Source organism: Saccopteryx bilineata, chromosome 5 (genome assembly GCF_036850765.1).
Source record: "Saccopteryx bilineata isolate mSacBil1 chromosome 5, mSacBil1_pri_phased_curated, whole genome shotgun sequence".
Lineage (NCBI taxonomy): Eukaryota > Metazoa > Chordata > Mammalia > Chiroptera > Emballonuridae > Saccopteryx > Saccopteryx bilineata.
This window is the reverse complement of record NC_089494.1, coordinates 43,885,059-43,909,046: the sequence shown is the minus strand read 5'-3', so window position 1 is coordinate 43,909,046 and position 23,988 is coordinate 43,885,059. Positions and strand designations below refer to the sequence as shown.

General features: G+C 35.4%; 1 protein-coding gene across 1 annotated transcript in view; it reads right to left on the bottom strand.

The window, feature by feature from the left end:
* Positions 1-23,988, bottom strand: part of TMEFF2 (transmembrane protein with EGF like and two follistatin like domains 2) — a 269,416-nt gene that overhangs the window by 45,099 nt on the left and 200,329 nt on the right. The window contains exons 6-7 of the mRNA XM_066279486.1: positions 11,098-11,246; positions 10,311-10,370 (exon numbers count right to left, since the gene is read on the bottom strand). Coding sequence (XP_066135583.1) covers positions 10,311-10,370; positions 11,098-11,246 — 209 coding nt within the window. The remainder of the gene's footprint in view (positions 1-10,310; positions 10,371-11,097; positions 11,247-23,988) is intronic.

The following is a 23,988-nucleotide window of genomic DNA, read 5'->3' as shown; positions in this document are numbered from 1 at the left end:
TTTTATAAAATGAAACATTAACAATATTATGATAAAGGGTATTTATTAGCATAAATGCTAAGAATTAACTTAAAACATCTCCAAAATATTAAACTTGCTTTTTAAGATTTATTCATTTTTCTTTGTTAGTGCTCCAACGCTTTTTGGAATATATTCTAAAGAATGGCTTTCAAAGGTAACTTTGTGTAAAAACTTCTGCAAGTTCCACCATGTTAGAAGGATCTACCAATCCGATACGGTTAATATTGGTATTCTGTACCGATTGGTTTTGTCATTTCGTGGGGGCTATTGAATGAGAGTCCAGAGGAACTTGGGAGTAAGAAGAGTAGTGGTGCCCTGTGCTATTCCGGAGTACTAGAATGTCTGAAAGTTATAAAATGGCTCTGGGAGAGCAGGCCTCAACTTTATCCTGATAGAAGCGAAAACTCAACAGAGTGGAGTCAGTCACAAAGGCCGACAGTGTTAATGCAAACTGGCCAAAGGCACATGGGCGCTTCTCCTGTGTGCCCTGACCGGGAATTGAACCCAAGACTTCCACCTGTCAGGCTGACGCTCTACTGCTGAGCCAACTGGCTGCAGCTAAAAAATATTTTTGTTTGATTACGTTTGTACTCATCAAATCATCTTGATGTCTCAAATCATCAAGATGTGCAAACTGAATTTTTAATGTGCTCAATAACATGTGCTCATATGTTTGAAACACGTCAGCCTCATTAGCAAAAGCTGCACATGAAAGTGCTGTGGGTATTTTGTTTTTATGAAATTGCTTGAATTTTGCTGATTAATTTAATGGAAAACAATGTGCTCAGGAATTATACAGAACATAAGGACAAATACCTACTCTTTCAGTTTCACCCATACTTATAGGAATGGCAATAACATGGTTGAGCCAAAAAGGTAAATTACAGAATTATGTCACCTCCATAAATGACATCTAGATATTTGAGCTCAGATACCTTTTCCTCTTTGTCTCCTATGCTCAGTAGACTTGTGCTTCCCTGATGCACAAGTTAATTCATGTTATAAATTCCCTGATGATCAGTTTTTGTTGAAAATGTTTGTTCTAACCTAGATGCATTGTCTCTTTAAGGTACATGTGTGTTGATTGATGATGTGTGAACAGTAACTTTTCTGAGTGAAAATAATGGTTTGCATAAACAAATAAGGTCTTACCTAAGACATTCTTGTTACTTTTGCTTGGCACCTCCCCATCAGTATACAACCACACATTATATAGGTTTCTGTTAAGTAATAAATGTATAGATCCTTCAAACATGTACCCGGGGTATAAAGGACTAATTTTAAAGGTCAAATAGGAAACAGATATAATTAATATCAAGATCTTGCAATTCTGTCAAATGGTATGTCTTCTCATTAAATTTCTATTTGAATATCATGTTGTAATAATCTGGTGATCATGTTATTTTAAAGTGATCAAAACATGCCATACATAATATTATGTTGACTAGAGGAAAACTGAAAATTAGCCATTAATGTATTGAAGACTTGTAAATGGTAGGTACTCAATAAATATTTCTTTAGAATGAAATATAAAGTTAAAGTCTCTTGCAACAGATTGTTATATGACCTGAGTAGAAAAAAAGGCCTTGTAATTGTATGAGTTCACAAATTACTATATATACATATATTTATATATAAACACATGTCATATGAACAGATAATATCCCATAAAATCTTTTATATTCCCATAAAAATAAATTTTCAATGTCAGACCAAAAAGAAAGTAATAACAATATCTAGCTTACTAGTTGCTTGCTAATGCCTTACATAATGTCCTTTAATTCAGATTTCAACCCAGTGACAGTAGGCTTAACTCCATTAAACAGATGAAGAGACTGAGGCTCAAAAAGATTAACTAATTGGCTCAAGGTTAAATCATCAATAAGTGCATGGCCTGTGTTTAAACTCAGTTCTGTCTTTTTAGTAGGTTTAACCACTGAGCGCCACACCTTTTTGGAAGAGAAAGGTAGATAAGTAATACCTCGAGGTAAATAATTTGTTTCAGAAAGAAGCAATTCAACTAGGAAAAAGTGCACATAAATGATGCAGGATATATTTATGAACTGGGTTATATAACACAAAGTTTTCCAGAGTATCTACCAGGGCCCAAGGCAACTCTTCAGTAGAAAACCTTCATCTGTATTGCAAATACTATTTCTGCGTTTATCTACAGCCATGAACATCACATAATATTACAGATGGCTGGCTACATGATTTTATGGGGAGAACAATGAAAGCACAGAAGTTCGAGAGACCAGGAAAAACTGTGAGTTAGAGTTCATAGAAAGCTTTATGAATTTTGCAGCACTGTAATGTAATCCCAGGGGGAAAAATACTTGAATTGAGACACTTTCCCTCAGAAATCCTGACATCTTAATTCATTTCCTGAGCTTAAATATTCTAAGCTATCTGGTTGCACTGTAATAGCCTGGGCAAACATTTTTATTTATTTCACTGTTGATACCAATATTTGTGCTACAATCTGCTGCCTGAGTTATTTACTTATTTATTTATTTCCTAGAGATCAAATTATTGGCCTAGATATAACATGCTTCCCCTGAAGAGCTCTTTGTGCTCAGGAGCAAATGGAAAAAGCCTCCATTTTAAATGCATATTTTTGCCACATGACTGAATTAATTCATGTTATAAATATGATATGTAACCACTTGATATTCATGTCCGTCTATGTACAGTGAGAGAGCAATAGAGGCAAACAGTAGATAAATCAAGCGAGAGCCTTATTTGCATGGGTGGGTGTTCAATATGTCAAAATACTGCATCCAGCTCCAGGTCCCTCACTTAGCTTCTTTCAGCCTCAATTTTTATTTCCCTTAGTATTTGTAATCCTGTTTTATTGGATTGACATTAGACCAAATAAGGTAATAGGAATGGATTTTTTTTTTTAAACTGCAGTTTCATGCACACATTTTCTATTAATATAGGGTTTACTTGGTAGCAACACTTTCGGCTTCTCTTGTGTTTGTGAGGGAAATAGGAAACAGAACAGGATAATTTTAAAAACCAAACAATATAGCACTTTTAGGATGTTTATGTAAGTTCAAAAAGAAGAGTCACCCTTAGGGGCATCTCACAGCAATGTAGATAGACATCATGGTGAAACATTTTTGAATCTGAACTCCCAAGGTGCAGAGCAAGTCCCCAAGCCTCTAAGAGTGTTAGGCAGTGACACTTCTTTTGTGATCCCTCACCACCCACACTTTGCTAGAATAAGTAATGATGATTTAAACCTTAGTTCTATCATGTAAGCTTTTTACTTAATTTCCCTAAACCTCAATTTCTTGCCTGTCAAATGCATACAATATCTTCCTCACATTTCTGTTGTTAAGACTGAAAGAGACAATATATATAAAAAGTCTTTGTGAATTACAGTGCTTTCTACAGAGAACAGGTTATCATGACAATTCGCTTAGATTATCTAGATACCCTTTCAAGATATCAGTTTCCTCCTCAGGTGGAAAAATGTGTTGATAGAATAATAATAGGATGGATAGTATTTGGTTTAAATGTGTATTTCTGATTGCTTTCTTTCATATTTCAAACCTTATCTTAATATTTAAAATACTGCGTAAGCATGACCAGATGTTGGCACAGTTGATAGAGCATAGGCTTGGGATGCTGAGAACCCAGGTTCAATACTTTGAGGTCTCTAGGTTGAGTATGGGGCTGCCGGCTTGAGTGTGGGATCATAGACATGACTCCATGGTCGCTGGCTTGAGCCCAAAGGTTGCTGGCTTGAAGCCCAAGCTCACTAGCTTGAGTCCAAGGTTGCTGGTTTAAGCAAGGGGTCAGTTGCCTAGCTGGAGCCCCCTGGTCAAGGCACATATGCGAAAGCAATCAATGAACAACTTAAGATGCCACAAAGAAGAACTGATGCTTCTCACTTCTCTCCCTTCCAGTCTGTCTGTCCCAGTCTGTCTGTCTGTCTCTCTCTCTCACTAAAAAAATAAAATATAATATTGCTTAAATATAAGCAAGAGGTTTTTAAAGAGACTATTTCCTAAGAATTAATCCTCCCTAAATGTTACAAGAAATGATGAACAGCCACAGTGCAGTATGTGATAAGTAGACATATGGACTCCCTGCATGCCTATACCTAGACTCAGAGCTAAGAAGACCCTGGCTTCCTCCCAAGGCTGGAGATATGACTCAGGACGTACTTTTCTCATTAGCAGCTAATAAAAAAGGGGATATTGATATTTATGTTACCATAATCTGACATAATTTTAATCTGTTTTGGGCTTTCTGATTGTTCTGTTACCCGGTTCCTGTTGAACCTGTAGATATATGAGGAAGATAAGCTCTCCCTCACAGTCGTTTTCCTCAGCGTTCTGTCTCATTTATTTATTTTTCCCAATTTGGAAATATACATAACTATAACTCATTACTGCCGTCTGCCATAGAAACACTATCATTGATTTATACGTGTTTTAATGCTGTCCTCTAAAATGTTATCAAAAATTGATTAAAATATCTCCAGCCTTATAAAGAGCTTCTTGGCTTATTTGATAAAAATCACTGTCAGAGATAGTATTTGTGTTTTCTGGCAATGCTCTGTTAAATATTTCTTTTAGAATTTAGCACTAGAGATATGTTGTCATTGATCTCCAAACCGATTATTTATTTTTATCAGACAATGAAAACCCAAGTTCCATTTTAGCAAAGACTTAGGTTGACGTGTTCACCTTTGTGAAGCTCAGGGCAATGGAGTGCATATAACAGGGACTCTGCAAATATAGATATTTTCTGAATCAAGTGATTCACCTATAATTTCTCTTTTCACATTGGTTGCACGAAAACTTAAGGCTCAATATAGTAACTGTAATAGTCTATGTTGTTGATATATACTTATTTTTATTTTTATTTTTTGTATTTTTTTCTGAAGCTGGAAATGGGGAGAGATAGTCAGACAGACTCCCGCATGTGCCGGACCGGGATCCACCCGGCACACCCACCAGGGGCGATGCTCTGCCCACCAGGGGGCGATGCTCTGCCCCTCCAGGGTGTTGCTCTGCTGCGACCAGAGCCACTCTAGCGCCTGGGGCAGAGGCCAAGGAGCCATCCCCAGCGCCCGGGCCATCTTTGCTCCAATGGAGCCTTGGCTGCGGGAGGGGAAGAGAGAGACAGAGAGGAAGGAAGGGGGGTGGAGAAGCAAATGGGCGCTTCTCCTATGTGCCCTGGCCAGGAATCGAACCCGGGTCCCCCGCACGCCAGGCCGACACTCTACTGCTGAGCCAACTGGCCAGGGCCAATATATACTTATTTTTATCAACAGTTCTGCTTTTACATTTTCAGTTTCCCTTTACAATCTTATTGAATATGTTTTAATTATAAGCCACTGAAACTTCTTTTGAAAACTAGTATGGAATGTCATAAAAGAAAATATATTTTATTTTCTGGATGATAAAAGACAAAATAATTTAACTTCATGTTATTTTTTTCATCTAACAATTTATGAAAGTAAGCTCATTAGCACTGAAAAAAATATGTAGCCACTTTTTCTGAAACATGGCTAGACTTTTAGGGAGAAAAACAACACAAGCAGAAAATACATATACCAGATAATGAAAAAGAAAATAGTTGAACTTCACTTTTTTTTTATTATAAGACATGAGGGAGAAGAATGTATGTGTGTGTGTGTGTGTGTGTGTGTGTGTGTGTATAATTTATATATAAAATATTTTTTAAAGAAAATGCTCCAAATTTCAAGAGATGTAAAACATTTGCTATTGTAAAACTTTCAGAAAGTTTAATGTTAACAATGAAAATCCCTAAAAGCCCTAGCTTTGTGGTTTTCTAAAATTGTGTTCTCTAAACCTTTTTGCAAGTAAAGAGGAAGATCTAACACTAAGCCCAAACTTTAGACAGATGAGGGGAAAATAACATTCAGTGGCCTATTTAGCTTATCAGACAAAGATCCTGTCACGTTGCCTTGTTTCAAGGCAACCAAAGCTCTGATTCAGGGCTCACTAATGCCTTGTGTTTCATTAAAGGAGAGAGGGCAGAGTAGAGACCAAAGTCAGATACAACCAAAAGTAATTCCGGCAGGGATGATCTGACAAATTCTTTGCTTTCCTGGTGTCCACAGCAGTTCTGTGCCCGTGAGGATCATGGAATTCACAGCTCTAACGCTCTCAGGTTCTTGTTGGATGCTCCCTTAGTTTCTTCCTTTCTTTTCTTTTCTTTTTTTTTTTTATCATTTTTCTTTTTGTAAATCAGCACCTGCTGGTCCTTACTGGTATCTCTCTCTTTTTTTAAAGGTAATATTACAAATAAAAGAGCATATTTAAGACTTAAGCATTCTTTAAAGTAAATTTCCATATTTGTAATCAGAAATGTCTGTTATTGTATTAAAAGCTTTAAGACAGGCACAAAGGGTAAGTTTAAGAGTCGGGTGGGGGGTGTTGCAATGACATATACAGAAAAAATGAGTGTGTTAAGATCAGTACTTCCCTCTGGTGGGAGAGTTCATGAATGTTTTGCCTAATGGGGGAAATGACTGACATTAAATTAGCTGTGAGCACACAGCAAACTTCTAGGAATGAGTCATGCAGTTCCTGTTGGCCCTCCTTGGGAAGTTTTGAGCATGTGAAATAGAAATTAGGAGGACATGCTGTTCTGTCTTTAGTGCTTTCTCAGTCAACTTCCAGTGCTTTTTAATTAATTTATTAATTAATTTACTTATTACTGATAGGTTGTAAAATTATGGTCACTTATCTTAGTGCTTATGTAACTTATTCTTATTTTAGGTTTTAGTAATAATTATTTGGAATAAGTGAATAATCACATTTAAAAAAAAATAAATTAAGAGGATGTGACATACTGAGTCTCCAAACTGTCTTCTTTTCAATTTTCCAAAGTTTGTGGTCCAAAATTCAGGAAAATGCAAATACTGTTGGAAGCTTGGAAATGTTGAGTTACATGACTATTATTTTAATCATGTCTACTAGGGGTATGCATTGTGTTTTAATAAAGTCATCAATAAAGATAGAGACATCTAAGTTAAAGTCAAAGAAAATTGTTAAGTAAATAATCAATGATTAATTAGAAACTGCAAGCTTAATTGACATCATCTTTATTCTTGTCTTAAATTTGAATTTCAACAAGTATGTGTTTTTAAACTTTACTTTTATCTTAAAAGTCTTTCTTGGGGATTTAATACATAAATCTGATGGCAAACTAGAAGACTTTGAAAGACACAATAGTTTTCATTTGCATGTATTTCTTTTTCATGTTCAATAAAGTGATAAAATATAAAATAATGCCAATTAAAATCATTGACACTGAACCTGACCAGGCAGTGGTACAGTGGATAGAGCATCAGCTTGGGATGCAGAAGACCCAGGTTTGAAACCCTGAGGTCACTGGCTTGAGCGCAGGTTCACCATCTTGAGTGTGTGGTCACTGATTTGAGTGTGGGATCATAGACATTACCCTATGGTCACCCAGCTTGAAGCCCAAGGTCAGTGGCTTGAGCCCAAGGTCACTGGCTTAAGCAAGGGGTCACTCCATCTGGTGTAGCCCCCCAGTCAAGGCACATATAAGAAAGCAATCAATGAATAACTGAGGTGCCACAATGAAGAACTGATGCTTCTCATCTCTTTCCCTTCCTGTCTGTCTGTCCCTATCTATCCCTTTCTGTCTCTAAAAAAAAAAAAAAAAAGCATTGACATTGATAATCAGAAACTGTTTGAAACCAAACTTAAATATGAAATATTTTTGGGATAAAAATTTAACCACCCGAAACTCATATATTTGTATATTTACAATAATTAACATGAAGATTTCTTTGTTTCAGGGACAAAATTCTCAGGAAAAGGTTGTTTAATTTTTCTATGAATCCGATGATGGATGGTTCAATGTAGAAATATTCATAGAACATTAAGTTTTAGAAAATTTGTTTTCCAAGTGAATTATTTTTCCAAACAATAATAAAAGTATTTTAAGCAAAGTTAGTAAGCTACTCCTTGAGTGAAAATAAGATCCTTATGAAATCTAGAAGTATTTTAGGCTACACTAAAATTAAAAGTACCAGGTAGTGGCTTATAACACTGTCAAGATACAGTTATTATATATAATAAAGATATAGAATTTAAATTTGATTTCATTTAACATATAAAATATGTATTATTAGCTTCAGAACTTAATTATCTATTATTATCTTTTATTACTTTTAATATTTTCCTAAAGATCAGCATATTCTAAAGTATATTCTTGGGAACACTAGTACTATAATAATTGCCTCATACAAAAAATATGTTATTCATCAAATAAGTTCAATAAAAGTTATGTGTTTTAAAGATGTATTCATAATTATTTAGGTATGATAATGACATTGTAATATTGTTAAAAAACATTTGATCTGTAAAAGATGCAAGTTAAAGTATTTATGAATGCAGTGATGTAATTTCTGGTATTCATTGCCTCATATTTTGAAAGTTGGAAGTAAAGATAATTGGAAATAAAGATAGTTCAGCCATGGGATGATTATATTGAATTTTAGTGATGAGTACAGGTGGTTCATTACACCATCCAGCCTACATTTATGTGTGTTTTGTGCTGATTAGAAATTGTCCATATTAAAAAGATGAATAAATAAACAAAAAAAGATACATATCTCAAAATTTTCTTATACTACACACAGGAACTATGAGAAATCCTGGGTAAAAAAAAAAAATGTTTATTTAACTGGGCTCTTCTCCAAAATATTGATCATGAACTATTCTTTTCAAGGAACACCTATTAATATCTCTCCTAGACATTTTGGGAACAGCTATATAATAGTAGAATTAATTTTTTTCATGTATCACTGTCCACTATAATTCTAGATTACTATCTCATGAAAAGTTTTATTGTATGTTGAAAAACATTAAGATAAAAATAAAAATTAAAAATAATTCTTTTATTATTTCCAAATTCTAAGAGGTCTGAAATATTTATAAGTAAAATGTCTGATTGATAATTTTTTTCAATTTCATCATTTAGTTTGTATATAAATATAACATCAGAAATATTGTTGAGGAAAGTGCAATTTCAAAAAAATGAGTGGTAGTTTATATGTTGAAAGATAAGAAACAATTTATTAATATTTTGATTGACTATTTAGCCATAAATCTAGTTACAAATAACTTAATAGCTAAATGGAAAACTGTTAAATAGCTAAATGGAAAGTTGTCTTAAAAAACCCCACATATTGTAATCAACTTCAATAATTGAATTTTTATATTTTTTATCCTAATTTTATTAAAATTCAAGGATCTATTGAAATCCTATTTGCATACTTATAAATTATTTCATACCCTAGGAAAATTACATTAGATAGAAATACTCCTCAAAATAAAACCCTATAATTGCTAAATAAAATGTACATTTTTACATAAAATGCTTTGTAATTTTGTATGTGTCAGAAGATACATTTCAGTTTTTTTTTTTTTCCGTGAGATAGAAAGAGAGAAAGAGACAGACAGGCAGACAGGAATAGAGAGATGTGAAGCATTAACTCATAGTTGCAGCAGTTTAGTTGTTTATTGATTGCTTCTCATATGTACCTTGACCAGGGGACTCTAGCTGAGCCAGTGACCCCTTACTCAAGTCAGCAACATTGGGCTTCAAACCAGCAACTGTGGGATCATGTCTGTGATCCCACGCTCAAGCCGGGTGAGCCTGCGCTCAAGCAAACGACCTTGGGGTTTCCAACCTGAGACCTCAGCATCCTAGGTTGACACTGCGCCATGCCACCCCCAGTCAGGTGATACATTTTACTTCCTAAGTATATGAAAGAAACATTACTTTTTAAAATAAATTATACATACCTTTTTAACTTTCTATCTAAATAGAGACAGCTTGTATTACTATTTATAGCTATCTTTTCTTTCCAGCTTTTTTTAGAGACTAGCAAACACTTTTATTGTTGACTTTTATTCAAACAAGAACATTTGCATTTATTACAATATACTGCCAAAAATTGCATTAATTTCCTATGATGCCCATTAATTTGATAAATGTTTTGTCATTTGTACCATTTGCGCTGTCAAAACAAGTTAATTATATCTTACTGACATTTTTGACAATTGCTTTAGCTCTGGCAAAAATAATGTGTCTTATTTGTTTCAAAAAATTCACTCTTGCCTATTGAAAGGCTGAACGAAGAAAAAGAAGACTTAGTCAAATCAGAAGTCTTATAAGGTTCAACTCAGGCTCAATGGTAAACAATGAGTCCTCAGAACTATTTGCAGAAGTGCTCATATTTTGGAGTAGAAAATATTATGTACCTGCATAATCTGTTCTTGCATAATGTCCATCTTCAGATTTAGTAGTTGTAGTTGTGTTATCTGTGTAAAAAAAAAAATAACAATAAAGAATGATTAACTCTTTCTTAATTTCTACTGTCACAGATATTGTCCCCCAGCAGTATTTTCATTGCAATTAAGGTATTTTTACAACTATACTTCTAAGCATCCTTTATACAAAGACAGATTCACAATGTTAATTTCAGTTTGAGGGTGAATAATAGAACAATACAGTTTTCTAAAGTTTAGGTCAAGGAGGTCATAATTATAATTAACATAGGTTGGGTAAAAAAATAAGAAGTAAAAAAAATCAACAAATTTTTTTCTGAATAAGAAATAAAATATAATATTTTGGTATATCCTGTTCTAAAAAGTGTACTTAAAATAATTCTATTAAGTCAACACATAAAAATAGTATGGGTTACTTTCAAGGTTGTCTTAAAAAAATCTTAAAATGTTCTCTAAAATGATTTTGACTTTTTTTTTTTTACCTCTGCAAGGAGAATGTTATCTTTTGAATATTAGTTTCTGTGTGTTATGGCATTGTGAAGATACAGTCCCATTATATAAAGAAAGATAAGAACTATTGTCGATAGGACCTCAAACTCTTATAATCAACACAAATGCTGCAGTAGGCTCCACTATCCATTATAAATCAGAACTGCCTTTAGGAAATGAACCAGCTGCCTAAAAAGCAGTTATCTTCACTTTTCATTTCTACACAAAGACTAAAAACATTATTTGAAATGAATTTTAGTAGGAACATTACCTTGACATCGACCCAACGACATGACTTCAATTTTCTCCTGTTTCTGACACGATGCTTCTTTGATTTGACATGCATTATCATAAGACTTCCCATCAGAAGCACAGAGGGGATTGAAGTTGGTTTGAGAGCAGTCAATGTTGCACACACACCTAAAGAATGAGAGAAATGAAAACGTGTCACATCAATAGTGTTGTTATCACATTATAAATAAAACACAAAGTGGAAAAATTGCTAGCTTGGCAAAATGCAAGTTGGCAAAACTGGATTGTTTTTTTCCGGGGAAGTTTCTTTGCTTTTCTAGCTGATATAAAAAGATACACAGAACTAATAAAAAATAATTCAAACAACCAAGCAATGGATAAAAAATAAAAAGGAAAAACTCAGAAAATAATCATCAGTTAGTCTCTGCCACCGGAACATTTAAAACACGTTCATAAACCTCTGTGCTGATGCCTGCAGATTCTGAATAGGCTGAAGTAGCCATGAAACTGCTTTACAATCTCCTTAAATGAAATCTTACTGTGTTAGTTTTCTACTCCGGATATTTGGATGGTGAAAGCCTGGGGAAAATGATGCAGATGATATTTAACAGAAAGTAAACAAGGAGACTATTTGGAAGGCAATCAGAAGTTAAATTCCCTCAGCATACATGAGGATGCGCATAAATTGTGCCAAACTGAAATCTTCAGTGATATTTAACATTTTTGGGGGGCCACTAAGCCCCTTGAAAATCAAAGGGAAGGCATTTATCTCTCCTCAGAAATGTCCATACTCAGATACACAACTCTGTATAATGTTTTAGGGGTTTCACGAGCCCCTTGAAGCCTATTCCATGGCCCCTGCCCCCTACTCTTTCTCTACTTCAGTTTTAAATTATGTTATCACTCATGATCTTAGTATGTTTCCTGATATAAATCAAAATTTGATGACTTAATGAGAATTAGGTCACCTGCATTAGAATTAGATATTTTAAAGGACACTTTTTTTTTAAGTGAGAGGAGGAGAGACAGAGAGATAGACTCTCTGTATGTGTCCTAACCAGAATCCACCTGGCAACCCCCATCTGGGCCTTTGCTCAAGCCAGTCAAGCCACTGACTGTGGGAGAGGAAGAGAGAGAAGGGGGGGGGAGCAGGGGGAAGAGAAGCAGATTGTTGCTTCTCATGTGTGCCCTGACTAGGGATAAAATCCCAGACATCCACACTCCAGGTCAATGGTCTATCCACTGAGCCAATCGGCCAGGGCCTAAAGTACACTTCTAATGATGTTTTCCTATTATAATTTTCTATATATTACAATATACTGTTACTCAGAATATCATGTTGTTTCTTTGTTTGCAAATATTTATTGCTATATTTTAAATGTTTATTAATAGTTTACAATATTTCTAATTAGATGATATGCTTCTCAAAGTGATGAACTACACATTTTATTTCTGAATAGCTTTCTTAGAGTTGGGCATATACTATAATGATAACAATAACAAGCAGCTTATTACTTGCTGAGTTCTTAACATGTGTAGCTTTATTTAATTGCCAAAACAGCTATTTTATAGACCAAAGGTATTATATAAGGTCAGAAAGCTAGTAAATGTGGAATGGGGATCATCTATGGATGCATTAAAGTAAAATGCAATCCCTTTTCGTCTTGCTATGGAATGTGTATTAAATTTTCAGGAACACTAAAATACACCAATTCATCAGGAGGTTGCGGTGCTCTGGTAAATCTGAGGGTAGAGCCTAGAATTCTGCATTCTCAAGCAAGGGGCCTGGAATCAGTCTCGCTTCCTGAGAATCACTGCTTGATGGGTTCGCTGACTGTGTGAGGGTTTGTCTACACACCAGTGCTTCTCAGAGTGTAGTCCTCTCTAGACCATCTATATTAGAATTATCTAGATCTCTGTGAAAAAGGCTGGCAGAAAATGTGCTAATTCACCTTTTTTTTCTTTTTTTGTAAGAGAATTGCTTCAAGAACACAGTCATTTTTATTCTCACCTATTTAGAAACAAATAGGACAGATGGACCCATCTCTAAATGCTCAAGTCATTGAGAAGTGGTGTTCCTACTTTGGCTGTGATGTTGCCATGTGGTGACAGCTACTGGGATCATGACATTGCTATCTAGACTGATTCCTGACATCTGAAAAATCTGAGATCAGGAGCTGCCTATATCTTCAGAGAGCTTTTGATCTTTTTCATAGTAGATCTAGAGAAGTGACTTTGTAGATCAGGCATTTGTATTTTTTAAAAGGTGGTTCCATTTACCGGCAAGCCAGTTTAAGTTTTCAGGATTGTGTTAAACTCTAGGGACTATCACCATAAAAGACACCAAAATAATTATTTGTTAGCAGAAGAACAGAGAGAAAGGTAGATTCTCTCTCCTGTCTATCTGTAGCTCTTGTAACCTATCAAGGACTTTGCGGGTATCTGCAAATTAAGACCAAAAACATTTTGAGATGTACAACATACATAATCTTGACAAAAAAAAAAAAAAAAAAAAAAGACTGACAACTTGGTTCAAATGAATTGGCTTGATTCAATGTTTCAGTGAAAAATTTTCTTAACGTTAAGCCATAGCACCAAATTAACACAGTTGTTCAGGATATCTTATAAAAATTCTTCTTTTCTAATTGGCTTTTTTTTTTTTTTCGTTTGATCTGAATTTAGTTATTTTCTGCTGCTGACATCTTCTCTTTCATTTCCTAGCATTGCTCACGCAGGGCCTCCTTTCAAGTTTGTTTTCCCTTTGGAAATTCCGGACTCTTGCTGCCTCAAATCAAGTTTTTAGAGGATGGCTAAGAAAAAAGTATAGACATTTGGTATTTTTCTTCTCATTGCAAAAGGAGAATCTTGGTTCTTTGAGGTAAAAGTAAGGTACAGTTATACTGGGATATAAGCCTTATAAAAGCATGGGTTCTATTTATATTTTTCTCTGCTGTACACTATTATTATATCTCCCTTCTTTTTCCCTCCTCTATGGCCTTCTATATATTAAATAAATGCAAGAGTATAATAAAACGTTTTGCTCATGAATTTCATCAACCACTGAAAACTGGAGGTCTGGAGAATATTTTTTTTTCTTTGAATAAGTGGAAGAAGCTTTGACAATTTGCTGAAATGGCCTGAAAACCATTGAACAATTTTCTTGGCAAATATTAAGTGTTCTCACTGAGATCAAATTAATATTCACTTGAATTTGAAGATAATGATAATAATATTAGTTAACTTAATGATAGTGTCTGTCCCAGTGCTATGTGCCTTCTATGTTATTACTCCTTTTCTTTCCTAGCTCTATGAGGTAGCTACTGTTACTACCTCCATCTTACAGATAAGAAAATTGAGGCTTGAGGGAGTCACACAAATTGTACAGGAAGAACCCAATTTCAAACATAGGCAGTCTGATGCCAGAGCCCGCACTGTTCTACATACTGTTCACTACAACAAAAAACAAGACTGACCCAAATTCCTACTATTAACTAATTAGAGGAATATTTACTTGAATAATACTTGAAAAAAGAAAAACAAGGCTATGCCTACTGCTGGAATATTTGTCATGATTTTATGAATTTAAATCACATTGATTTTTAGTCTTTGTATTCCCAAACAAGTGATCCAGGCTTTTTCATATCAGTGATATATAAGTGAATATGCATTTTAAGACATTCTGAGTTGGTGTCAGAATGACTAACTAATCTGACAATTTAAGACATCAGTTGTTCAGAATATTTCTTCTTTAACAAAACTCTATGTAATGGTGGCATCACATAAAACACGCTTAGACTGACCACACATACACACAAAAATAACCCCACACCCAAACTGACTACCGAAATTACAAAATTGAAAAATTTTAGCACTAAATCTTTCCAAGTCTCTAGAACTTTTAAAGACTCTGAAATTTTTAGAAATCCACATCCATGGGGTGGAGGGTTTGTGTGTTTACATGAGTGAATGAAGTTGTGAGTGTTGTGTGTGTAAAGTGGACTCTGTGGTGGCCTATACCGAATTGTTAATGTGCCTATTTACGAGTTTATTCCTTTACTTTTCTGCAACCTTCTCAAGGGCACTGTGTCTTTTTCACCATTGATTTCCTGGTACCTAGTACAGTACATCATAGCAAGTTTTCAATAAATGCATGTTGAGTTAATTGCTGTGATAATGCTAGGATGGCTTGGAGGGAGTTAAAGAAAACAGTCATTGTTCTGGACATTAACACACCAGAGAGGGAACCAGTCATATGTTCACTTAAACTCCCACCTAACTTTGTGCCACTTGGCACATGGACTCTCTAAGGAAGGAGAAGGTCTTTGAAGAACTAAGGTTCACCTTCCTCCTTTTATTCGTGTCTGCACAAAGGGAACAGCACTAGCCCTCAGTGGCTTCAACAGTACTGGAATCCAGTTGTGAACAGGAGACGTTTAACAGGCTATGACTTATATTTCGTGGTGTTTAGGTATAGTTTTGGGGAACCAGTATAATTTAAACATGGCAGTGACTTAGTTTTTTGCTACTTTAAACCACTAAAAAAATATAAGGCTCTGATAAGAAGGTGGCAGAATTATTATACAGTGTGATACGGAGGTTGCAGGTCACTGTACTTTAGCACCTTATGTAAATTAATCCAGGGTTTTTTTGTTGTTTTTTTTCTCCGGAAATGAGAAGCAGACATTTTTAAAACAGAACTATCCTTTCTTCCCAGCCTTAGGCAAATAATTACATTATTATCCATTCTGAGAGGAGTAACTAGTTAATTACAGCATGTCACAAGTATTTAACATGAGCCAAGGATTTGTTAGGCTGAGGACTGCATAGATGCCTGTAGGGTTTTTTTTCCTTTTTCTTTTCTTCTTTTTTAACCTATCTTAGTCTTTTGACATTTTGGCACTGCAAGCACATAGATTTCTTTTCTTCTAGGCTATGAAGAAAAAGAATAAGTCTTACTTGAAAATAATAATTTTAGGGGTCTCTATGTGGAAATACAACCCTTAAAAATCCTTCAAAGAAAAATTAACATTGACTGAAATCCTTAGCTCTCTAAACTGTAAGAAAGGAAACAGCCAATAATTTTTAAAAAGCACTTGATGGAGTAAAATACCTAAATTATAGAAAATAAAAGGTAGTGTCTAATACAACCCACATACATTTATAATTATCCCATGAATGCTTTATTTGGTGGGGGGGGGACTTGACTTAATTTAGTTCTCTGCCTCTCTTAAAATGTCTCTCTCAAGGACGTTCTGCAATGAGGTGAGTGTGCCTCTCCCATGTATTTAGGAATGCCACATCATCCAGGAGTGTGAGAATGCTAATGCTGCCAGGTAGCAAATTACTCATTCAAACGTCTGGTTTGTAGCTGCCCTCTAAATTTCACTAGATTTTGTTTCATCCGTTACACATGCAAGTCACTTACTCTTCTCCCAGGGTCCTTGGGAGAAGGACTGGGTGTCTATTCCAAATTTTGACCATACAGTATTTCTAATCAGTTTTAAGGCAACCAGTAAGGTTGCAGTAAGGATGGCTTTCTGGTTTGTTTTTGGATCTTGACTGGTTTATTCCCTTGGAGCCTGTCTCTGAGGTATTAGACAGACCTCTTCTGGACTGGCCAGTAAATGAAGTCAGAGCTGCTGTCTATGCTCCATCAGAACTGTATTGGATGAGCTGCATTATCTTAGTAAGAGTAAAAATAGTGTGTGCCTTTTATGCAAGACCCTTGTGATATAATTTAAGTCTATTTACTCATTAACTCTCACATCACTTCTGTTGATGAAATGCAATTTTAAGTATTTTATCTATAAAGAAACTAATTCAGAATTTACTGTGAGTTTTGAGGGAAATAAATGAGCTGTAAAAATCTTGTGAAAACTTAAAACCTTTATACTAAGTGTGTAAAAGCACTGGTTGAGAGGTAAGACTAGAAAGTTTACCATATTGTTACTCAGGTTACAGATGTAAATTTGGGCCAACACACACACACACACACACATAGTTTTTGTTTTGTGGGTTTTTTTTTTTTTTTTTTGGAAAAGGACTATCCATTTCATTTTGAAACCTGGGAGGAACAACACCCTTCTTCAGACACATTACCAGACCTGCAGTGAGATTTTCCCAAAGGGACCAGGCTTATCTTGTACGTAGAAAAATCTTAGTTGCCATTAATATCTATCTCTTCATAAGGAGGTAAAGCATAGACAGAAGTTGGTCTATTAAATGGGAAGTTCTCAGGAATATTGAGGAAGCACCTTGGACAACAAATAAATATTCGATGGGTGTCTACATGGAGGGAAACTGAGTCAGGGAAACCTTCTCTTCGTGGTGCCAGAACTTGCAAAACCAGAATCACATATTGACTAGGGAGAGCCATTTCTGGGAAAGATACAGACGGCCACATACAAGAATAATGTCTAATGTAATAAGAACAGTGGATGGGGAATGAGGCTGGATCCTGGAATTTGGTATTAGACCTATATTTAATTGAGGCTTGGTCATATACTAGCTATATGGCTATATGGCCTTGGATTAGTTACTTAACTTCCCCAAGCCTGTGAAAATAAAAGTAATTTAGGATGATAGGAATTAAATTAAATAATGTATATAAATTGCTTAACAATGGTTCTGAGAAGTTGTAATTGCCCAATTAATATTGATCATTAATAACTTTTGGCTTAATGGTTTCCAATCTTAGATGCAGATCCAACTCTTGCAGAATATTTTCAACCTTGAGCCCCAACCCAGAGATTCTCACTGAGGTGTGAGGTCAAGGTGACTGTGGTCATCAGAAATGCTACAGGTGCTTCTGCTGTGCAGCTGTGGTGGGCTGTAATTATAGTAAATACTTTCTTACCTTTTAAGACTAAGAGATTTCCCAAATTTATTGTGTGCAAGATTTACCATGAGAGATTCTGATGCATTAGGTCTGAGGTAGGACTCAAATCAGCATTTTAAGCAAGTTCCTTAGCTCTCTGAGGCAGATAGCTTGCGTAGTCTGTTGAGATTTCTCAGCTATCCTGGCTCTGACCACACTCTTTTTCTTTCTCCCTTTCATTCCATTATAAGGAGTTTAATATTCTTGTTTAACATACACGCTTCAGTGACATGTATTAAAATGCTTTCCTCCACATGCTACAGGTGTTATCTGTGTGGTGACAGGGACAAGTGATTAAATGCACTGATTCAAAAACATCAGTGGTAGAGCAGTCAGCAGAACTGATTTACCAAATAAAAGCAAGAGACAGTGGTGATAAAGGAGACAAAACTGTGCAAGGGCTCCCCTATGCCAGGCATTTAGCTACTCTGCAAGATTCTCAGGTTTAAGATAGGGAGAAATAGGTGGGAACTGAACTACCTCTAAAGATGGGTAGGATTTAACAGAATCGTGGTAATGTGAATGACATGGGGCAATGTGTGGAGGCAGACACAGCACTGGGTGCTGGAGGACCATGAATAGCTCTGATTGGTATAAGCTCTTCCCATCAAAAGTGGCAGAAGACAACACTCTAGACAGATTGTAAAGGTCCTCAATTCCAGTCCAAGGAGCAGCCTTTATCTTCTAGGCAATGGGGAGTCCTGAGAGCTTTCTGAGCATGGGGTGATGAGAAGGTCAACATGATGAAAGGGGTGCTTTAGGAAGATTAAGCTCACGTTGGAGTGCGAGCAGAGGGACTAGTCATCAGGCTATTGCATCAGCTAGGGAATGAGGGAAAGCCCAGGACTGAGGCATTCATGTTAAGAAAGAAAAAGAAGACACAATTGGGCTTAGTGATTTGATACTTAAGGCATATCACAGCCAACCACAAAGGCAAAAATATCACCTTCGTGCATTTCCTGCTCTACCCTTTCCTGCTTTTTTCCTGATCTGCTTTGTGTTCCAAATCGGTAAGTGATGAGAGGAGCAGGCAGGCTCAGGGAGGCAGCTGCGTGAGGGACTCAGGAAAGCATGCTTTTCTCTCCTGGTTGAAATAATTTTCTTTCTTTTCTACTGAGACAGAGGCAAGCAGGGTTCTACCCTGACAGCATGTAAGCACCCTAACTGCAGTTTAAAGTGAAGTACGCCTCACCTTAATGCATACCCTGTCTGATCTCTGGATTAATTTAAGACGACTGTGGCAGAAGATACTGTTTTGCCCACTGCCTTAGAGAGCAAATAAGGTTCCCCCTAAGGCAGCCCCTCTTCGGTCTACATGATACAGTTGAAGAAGGATTGGACTCATGATCCTGCTTTCTGTATCATGGTTGCATTTTTTTCCAGGATTCTTTTCCTTTTTGAAGCAGCTGCATTTACATCTTAAAATAATTAAAGTCAACAATTCTTCTTCCTCATATACATTTTTTAAAGTTCCTTGAAACAAAAAATCCTCATTAGCATCATGTGTATGCTCTTGCTCATTAAGCTGGAAAACATTTTCAATAACCAAGAGTGACTCTGTGATTACTAAGAAGTGTGGTCTCTCCAACTAGATGGCTCTTAATACATAATGAAGAGAGAAAGCCCCGGAATAAATAGTTGAAAAAAAAATACAATGAAATGAGGGGGGAAATCACATTTGATTATGTTACAGACTAAATTTTCACTTGCTTCTTCTGTCACAATCATGTGGAATGTTTCAGTGCTTTCCTGTGGGCCCAGCTGTGGGATCGATTGCTACACCCTCTCAGTCAGTGGGACGCCTTTATGTTCAGAATTTACAAGCCTGCCCTCTGGTATGCTTTCATTTGACAAAGGACTTTCGGGAGTAAATATGTGTGAACATCATTACAGTCTAGATTTTCTACAAGTTTCAATTTAACATCACACCCTGGATTTTATCCATGAGATATAAGGAACAGTAGATGCAAAACTGTTCTGTGGAAAAAATTGCCAGTGAAAATATTATCGGCTACATTGTTCAGGTGGTTTTGATTTGCTTGTTTAAATTTTATTTATTTTTCTGTAAGGACATTCATGATAATGCTTCACAGAGAAAAAAAAGGTAGTCTCACTTGATGATCTGGCATATCTCCTTTTGGTAGATAATGTCAGTTTAAAACCTAATATATTCTCCTTTATTCCTTGGCTCTCAGGGAGCTTGGAGATAAGCAGGAAGAGAGAAAGCATGTGTGTGTGTGTGTGTGTGTGTGTGTGTGTGTGTTTTGAATGAATGGTGGGTGTTGCCTGGAAACAACAAAATATCTGTCCAACAAGTTTAAGTCAATTTTATTGGTCTTGTGATATAAAGGTAAGAAAATATGATGACATTTGTATACTTATAACATTTCCTTACGGAATTAACTCTCTGTGCTTTTTTGACATAGTTTTTGCAGATTGATATCAACAAAGTTTATGCTGTTATAATTGGGCATAAAAATAAAGCACTGATTCAATTATTCTGGCATGAACTAAGCCCATTCATAATTAAAAGTTGTATCAAATGATCTCCATTTATGATTACATCATCCTTTATTTTTTACTGATTAATTTTAGGGTCAACTTAATTTTAATTTGCATTTAAAATAATATTTAATACATATTATAATATGTATCATAAATGTCATTATTAGGATAATAAAAATTATAATAAAAATATTCAGAGGGAATCTGTACCATAACCCTGGAAAGAGAAGATGGGGAAAATAATTAAAGAAGGAGGATGCCTTAACTTTATCTGTAATGTTATGTTGCTTAACAAAAGATCAAAAACAAAAATGGTAAAATGTTTGTATTTGTTAAAGCTAGGTGGTGGAGCAGCAAGTGTTATGTCATCTTTGAGAGTTTCAAAATATAACTAAAAATAAAAATATTAAATTTGACAATTGGGCTAAAATGATTACATTACCATGCTTAGTAAATAAATTTTGCATTGATTTAGATCTGAATGATTCATTTGTAAACTGCTTAAACCAAACATAAAAAAAATTATATGTACCTGGAGAAATTCCAGTGAAATAAAATGTTTCTTCATAAATAACTAAGATTGAGCTTGTGTCTCTATAAATATGACTTTCAAGCAGAGTTTATTATTGAAGGGAATCTTCTCAGTCTTCCTCTTTCTCTCCTTCTATTGCTTCTTGACTCACTGAAATGTTAAACTAGCAAACACATGGTGGCATTTTAGTTTACTGGCCCAAATCGGCACTGACTTCCTGCAGTATTGCTAGTGTGTTCTCATTGCTCTATACAGGGCTATATGGCAGTGTCGTTGGCCAGAAATAGTTGTGAGCTATTCCAAAGCCCTTGGGATGAAGGCATTTACATAGAAATGTTTGAACATTTTACCTTGAAAGAAGAAGGCTTCAGACTATTCTCAAAAATAATAAGCTTTAAAAGGTAAGAAGGAAAAGGATGGGTGACTGCCTCCTGCTGTGAGTTCCCATAGGTCCTCTTGCTAACGGTGTTTGTAGAGCTGCAGCTATTACTGGCAGATGCATTCCCATCACCCACTGCTTTTTTAAAATTCCTAAGCACACGCAAATTCACTTATCACAATTCTTATTTAGGTTAATCCCATAAGTACAAAATACCTACTTGGTGCCAATATTTGGACATCAGAGACACTGATATGGCCCATGTGATCCCAGCTGGCAACAGAGATCACAATGAAATAAGAAAAGTCAAGTATCCATAAAACAGTGTCATCAGAGCTGGGTTCTGCTGGCGTGGACAATGTGTTTGGACAGCAGCGTGGAGAAATAATGGCTTCTAGCTGCGGAGTCCAGATTCTCAGAGGCTGTGATGCATGGACCAGAACTTTAAGCAGTGAGACTTGTGCCAATAGACTTCTGAGTCCTTTTCTCCACTGAGGAAACAGTATTATTTTTCACCCTCTTTCCCCTGTTGACTTCTCTCCTGTATGTTCATTTCAAAAGTACTATACATGATAACTCAAACTCTTGTCTTGTGTTTCTTATTGCAAATGATGTCATATGTGTCCTGTTCAGGACACAGAGCCATAGAGGGTTCTGGAAGCCAGGCCAGGCCACTGAAAGAACCTTGTGCCAGGAGTCAAGACTCTGGGGTCTCGTGCAGGCACTCGACCTCTCTAGCTGCTAGATTTCTGGAAGGACAAACTGGCCCAGTCAGATATCTACCGTGTTCAGCTCTAAAATTCAGACATTTTGTTTCCTTATACTTATATTACTAATTATTTCTATTTATCCAGCACTTCCTTGTCTTCCTACCATCTTTACAATCTTTGCTCCTTCTGCTAAAACCTCTACATTAAAATGAGTTTGGCAATATCCTCTGCCCCCTCTGATCCTGAGGCACAGTGTTGTGCACACCACATACATGCTACATATAATGGTGTAATGAATAAATAGATGCATGAGGATTGTGTTTGATTTTTCAACATTCCCTTAATGTCCTTCCAAACAGTAATTTATTCATTGATTCCCAACTACTGTTATGCAGGGCTCTGATCATGCTTTTTTGTCAACTGAGACTGCTTCCTTCCTGGGGCTGATGCTCCTGCTACTTCTACTAGGTTGCTTGCTGTTTTATCCTATATAGTTTTATTCACTTGTTTTTTATTCTGCCCTGTGTCACCTGTCTTTGGAGTATAGTGGGAAGAGCATGAACTTATAAATAGATCTTGTTATTAGGGCCTCAGCCCATTATTTGTGCCTAATAAATGCTTATCGAATGAACGATAACCTGAGTTATTATTTTAATTTTGCAGGTTACTTGATGCATCTGTAAAATATAGAAAATTACTCCCAGCTCATAAAGACACTCACCTCAAATGGATATCTGAGGGTGTAATCAGAGAAGAAATAGGAAAAACTTCAGGTGATATTTGGTGGTCAGGTTCTGCTGTTTTCTTTTCACATGGAGTTTATTCTTCATCTTACATTAAATTGTTCTGGTCCATTCCAAGTTGGACATAACTACATTATCTTTCCATCTTTACCTAATTGATCAACTACAAATAAGCTTTGACCCAATATAGATAAAAGAACTATTTGTCATGCATATTTAGCACAAATTTATAAATTGAATATTTTTCTTCCATGTTTGGAAATACAAAAAAATCTAATGTCTCTTTCAATTTAGGGGGAGTAAGAGAAAAAACACCTCTTAACAGATAACATCTCCAGTATATTCTATTTTAAAGATGAGATATTTGTCAATGCCTGTACATTTTACTAGTTTTTATTTTATGCAACTTCCAAAATATAGAAACCACTGTTTATTTATGATTTTTCAGAAATATTACAAAATCGTGTAAAAGCTGAGAAGCTCATGGTACTGAATAATGCTAAAAATAAGTTTGTTTCACTCCTACATTTTTCCTAGCCCTTGTTATCTTTGTCCTTTACTTTTCTTACTTTTCTTTCTTTACCACCTGCTATCTGTCCAAATGTAACGTTCTTTACTGCCTTCTCTCTGTCCAAATATTTAAGTCAATATACAATCTAAGTATGTAGGATAGAAATTTCCCTGCTTTTCATGGAGCTTTGTATCTAGCATAGGAGTTTACCATTTAGAACAGAGAAAGGATCAACATTCTCGATTATAATGTAGAAAAAGGCTTTTAAGTATATTATATATAAAGATGTTATAAAATGCATTTATATGCAGAGACAATATAAGTAAAATGAGAGATAAATCTACTTATACTTTTAAACATAGTAAGAAGAAATTCAATTTATGGATTTTAAATAAATGTCCATAGCAACATACATAAAGTCACTTTGGATTCTGTTTGCTCTCATTTACTTTTTTTGTGCTAAAGTTATTTGTTAATGCTGCTATTCTTTTTATTTTAATTAAAATGTCTGCATTTCTATGTGCAAAATGGTCCTGCTTTTGGCTTCATCTCAGAAGGTTTTTTTCAATTGCATAATCAAATGTGGACTTTTTTTTAGTCTTAGTAAGTGACTTTTACAGGAACACAAAATGTGTTTTAAAATGTTTTGATTT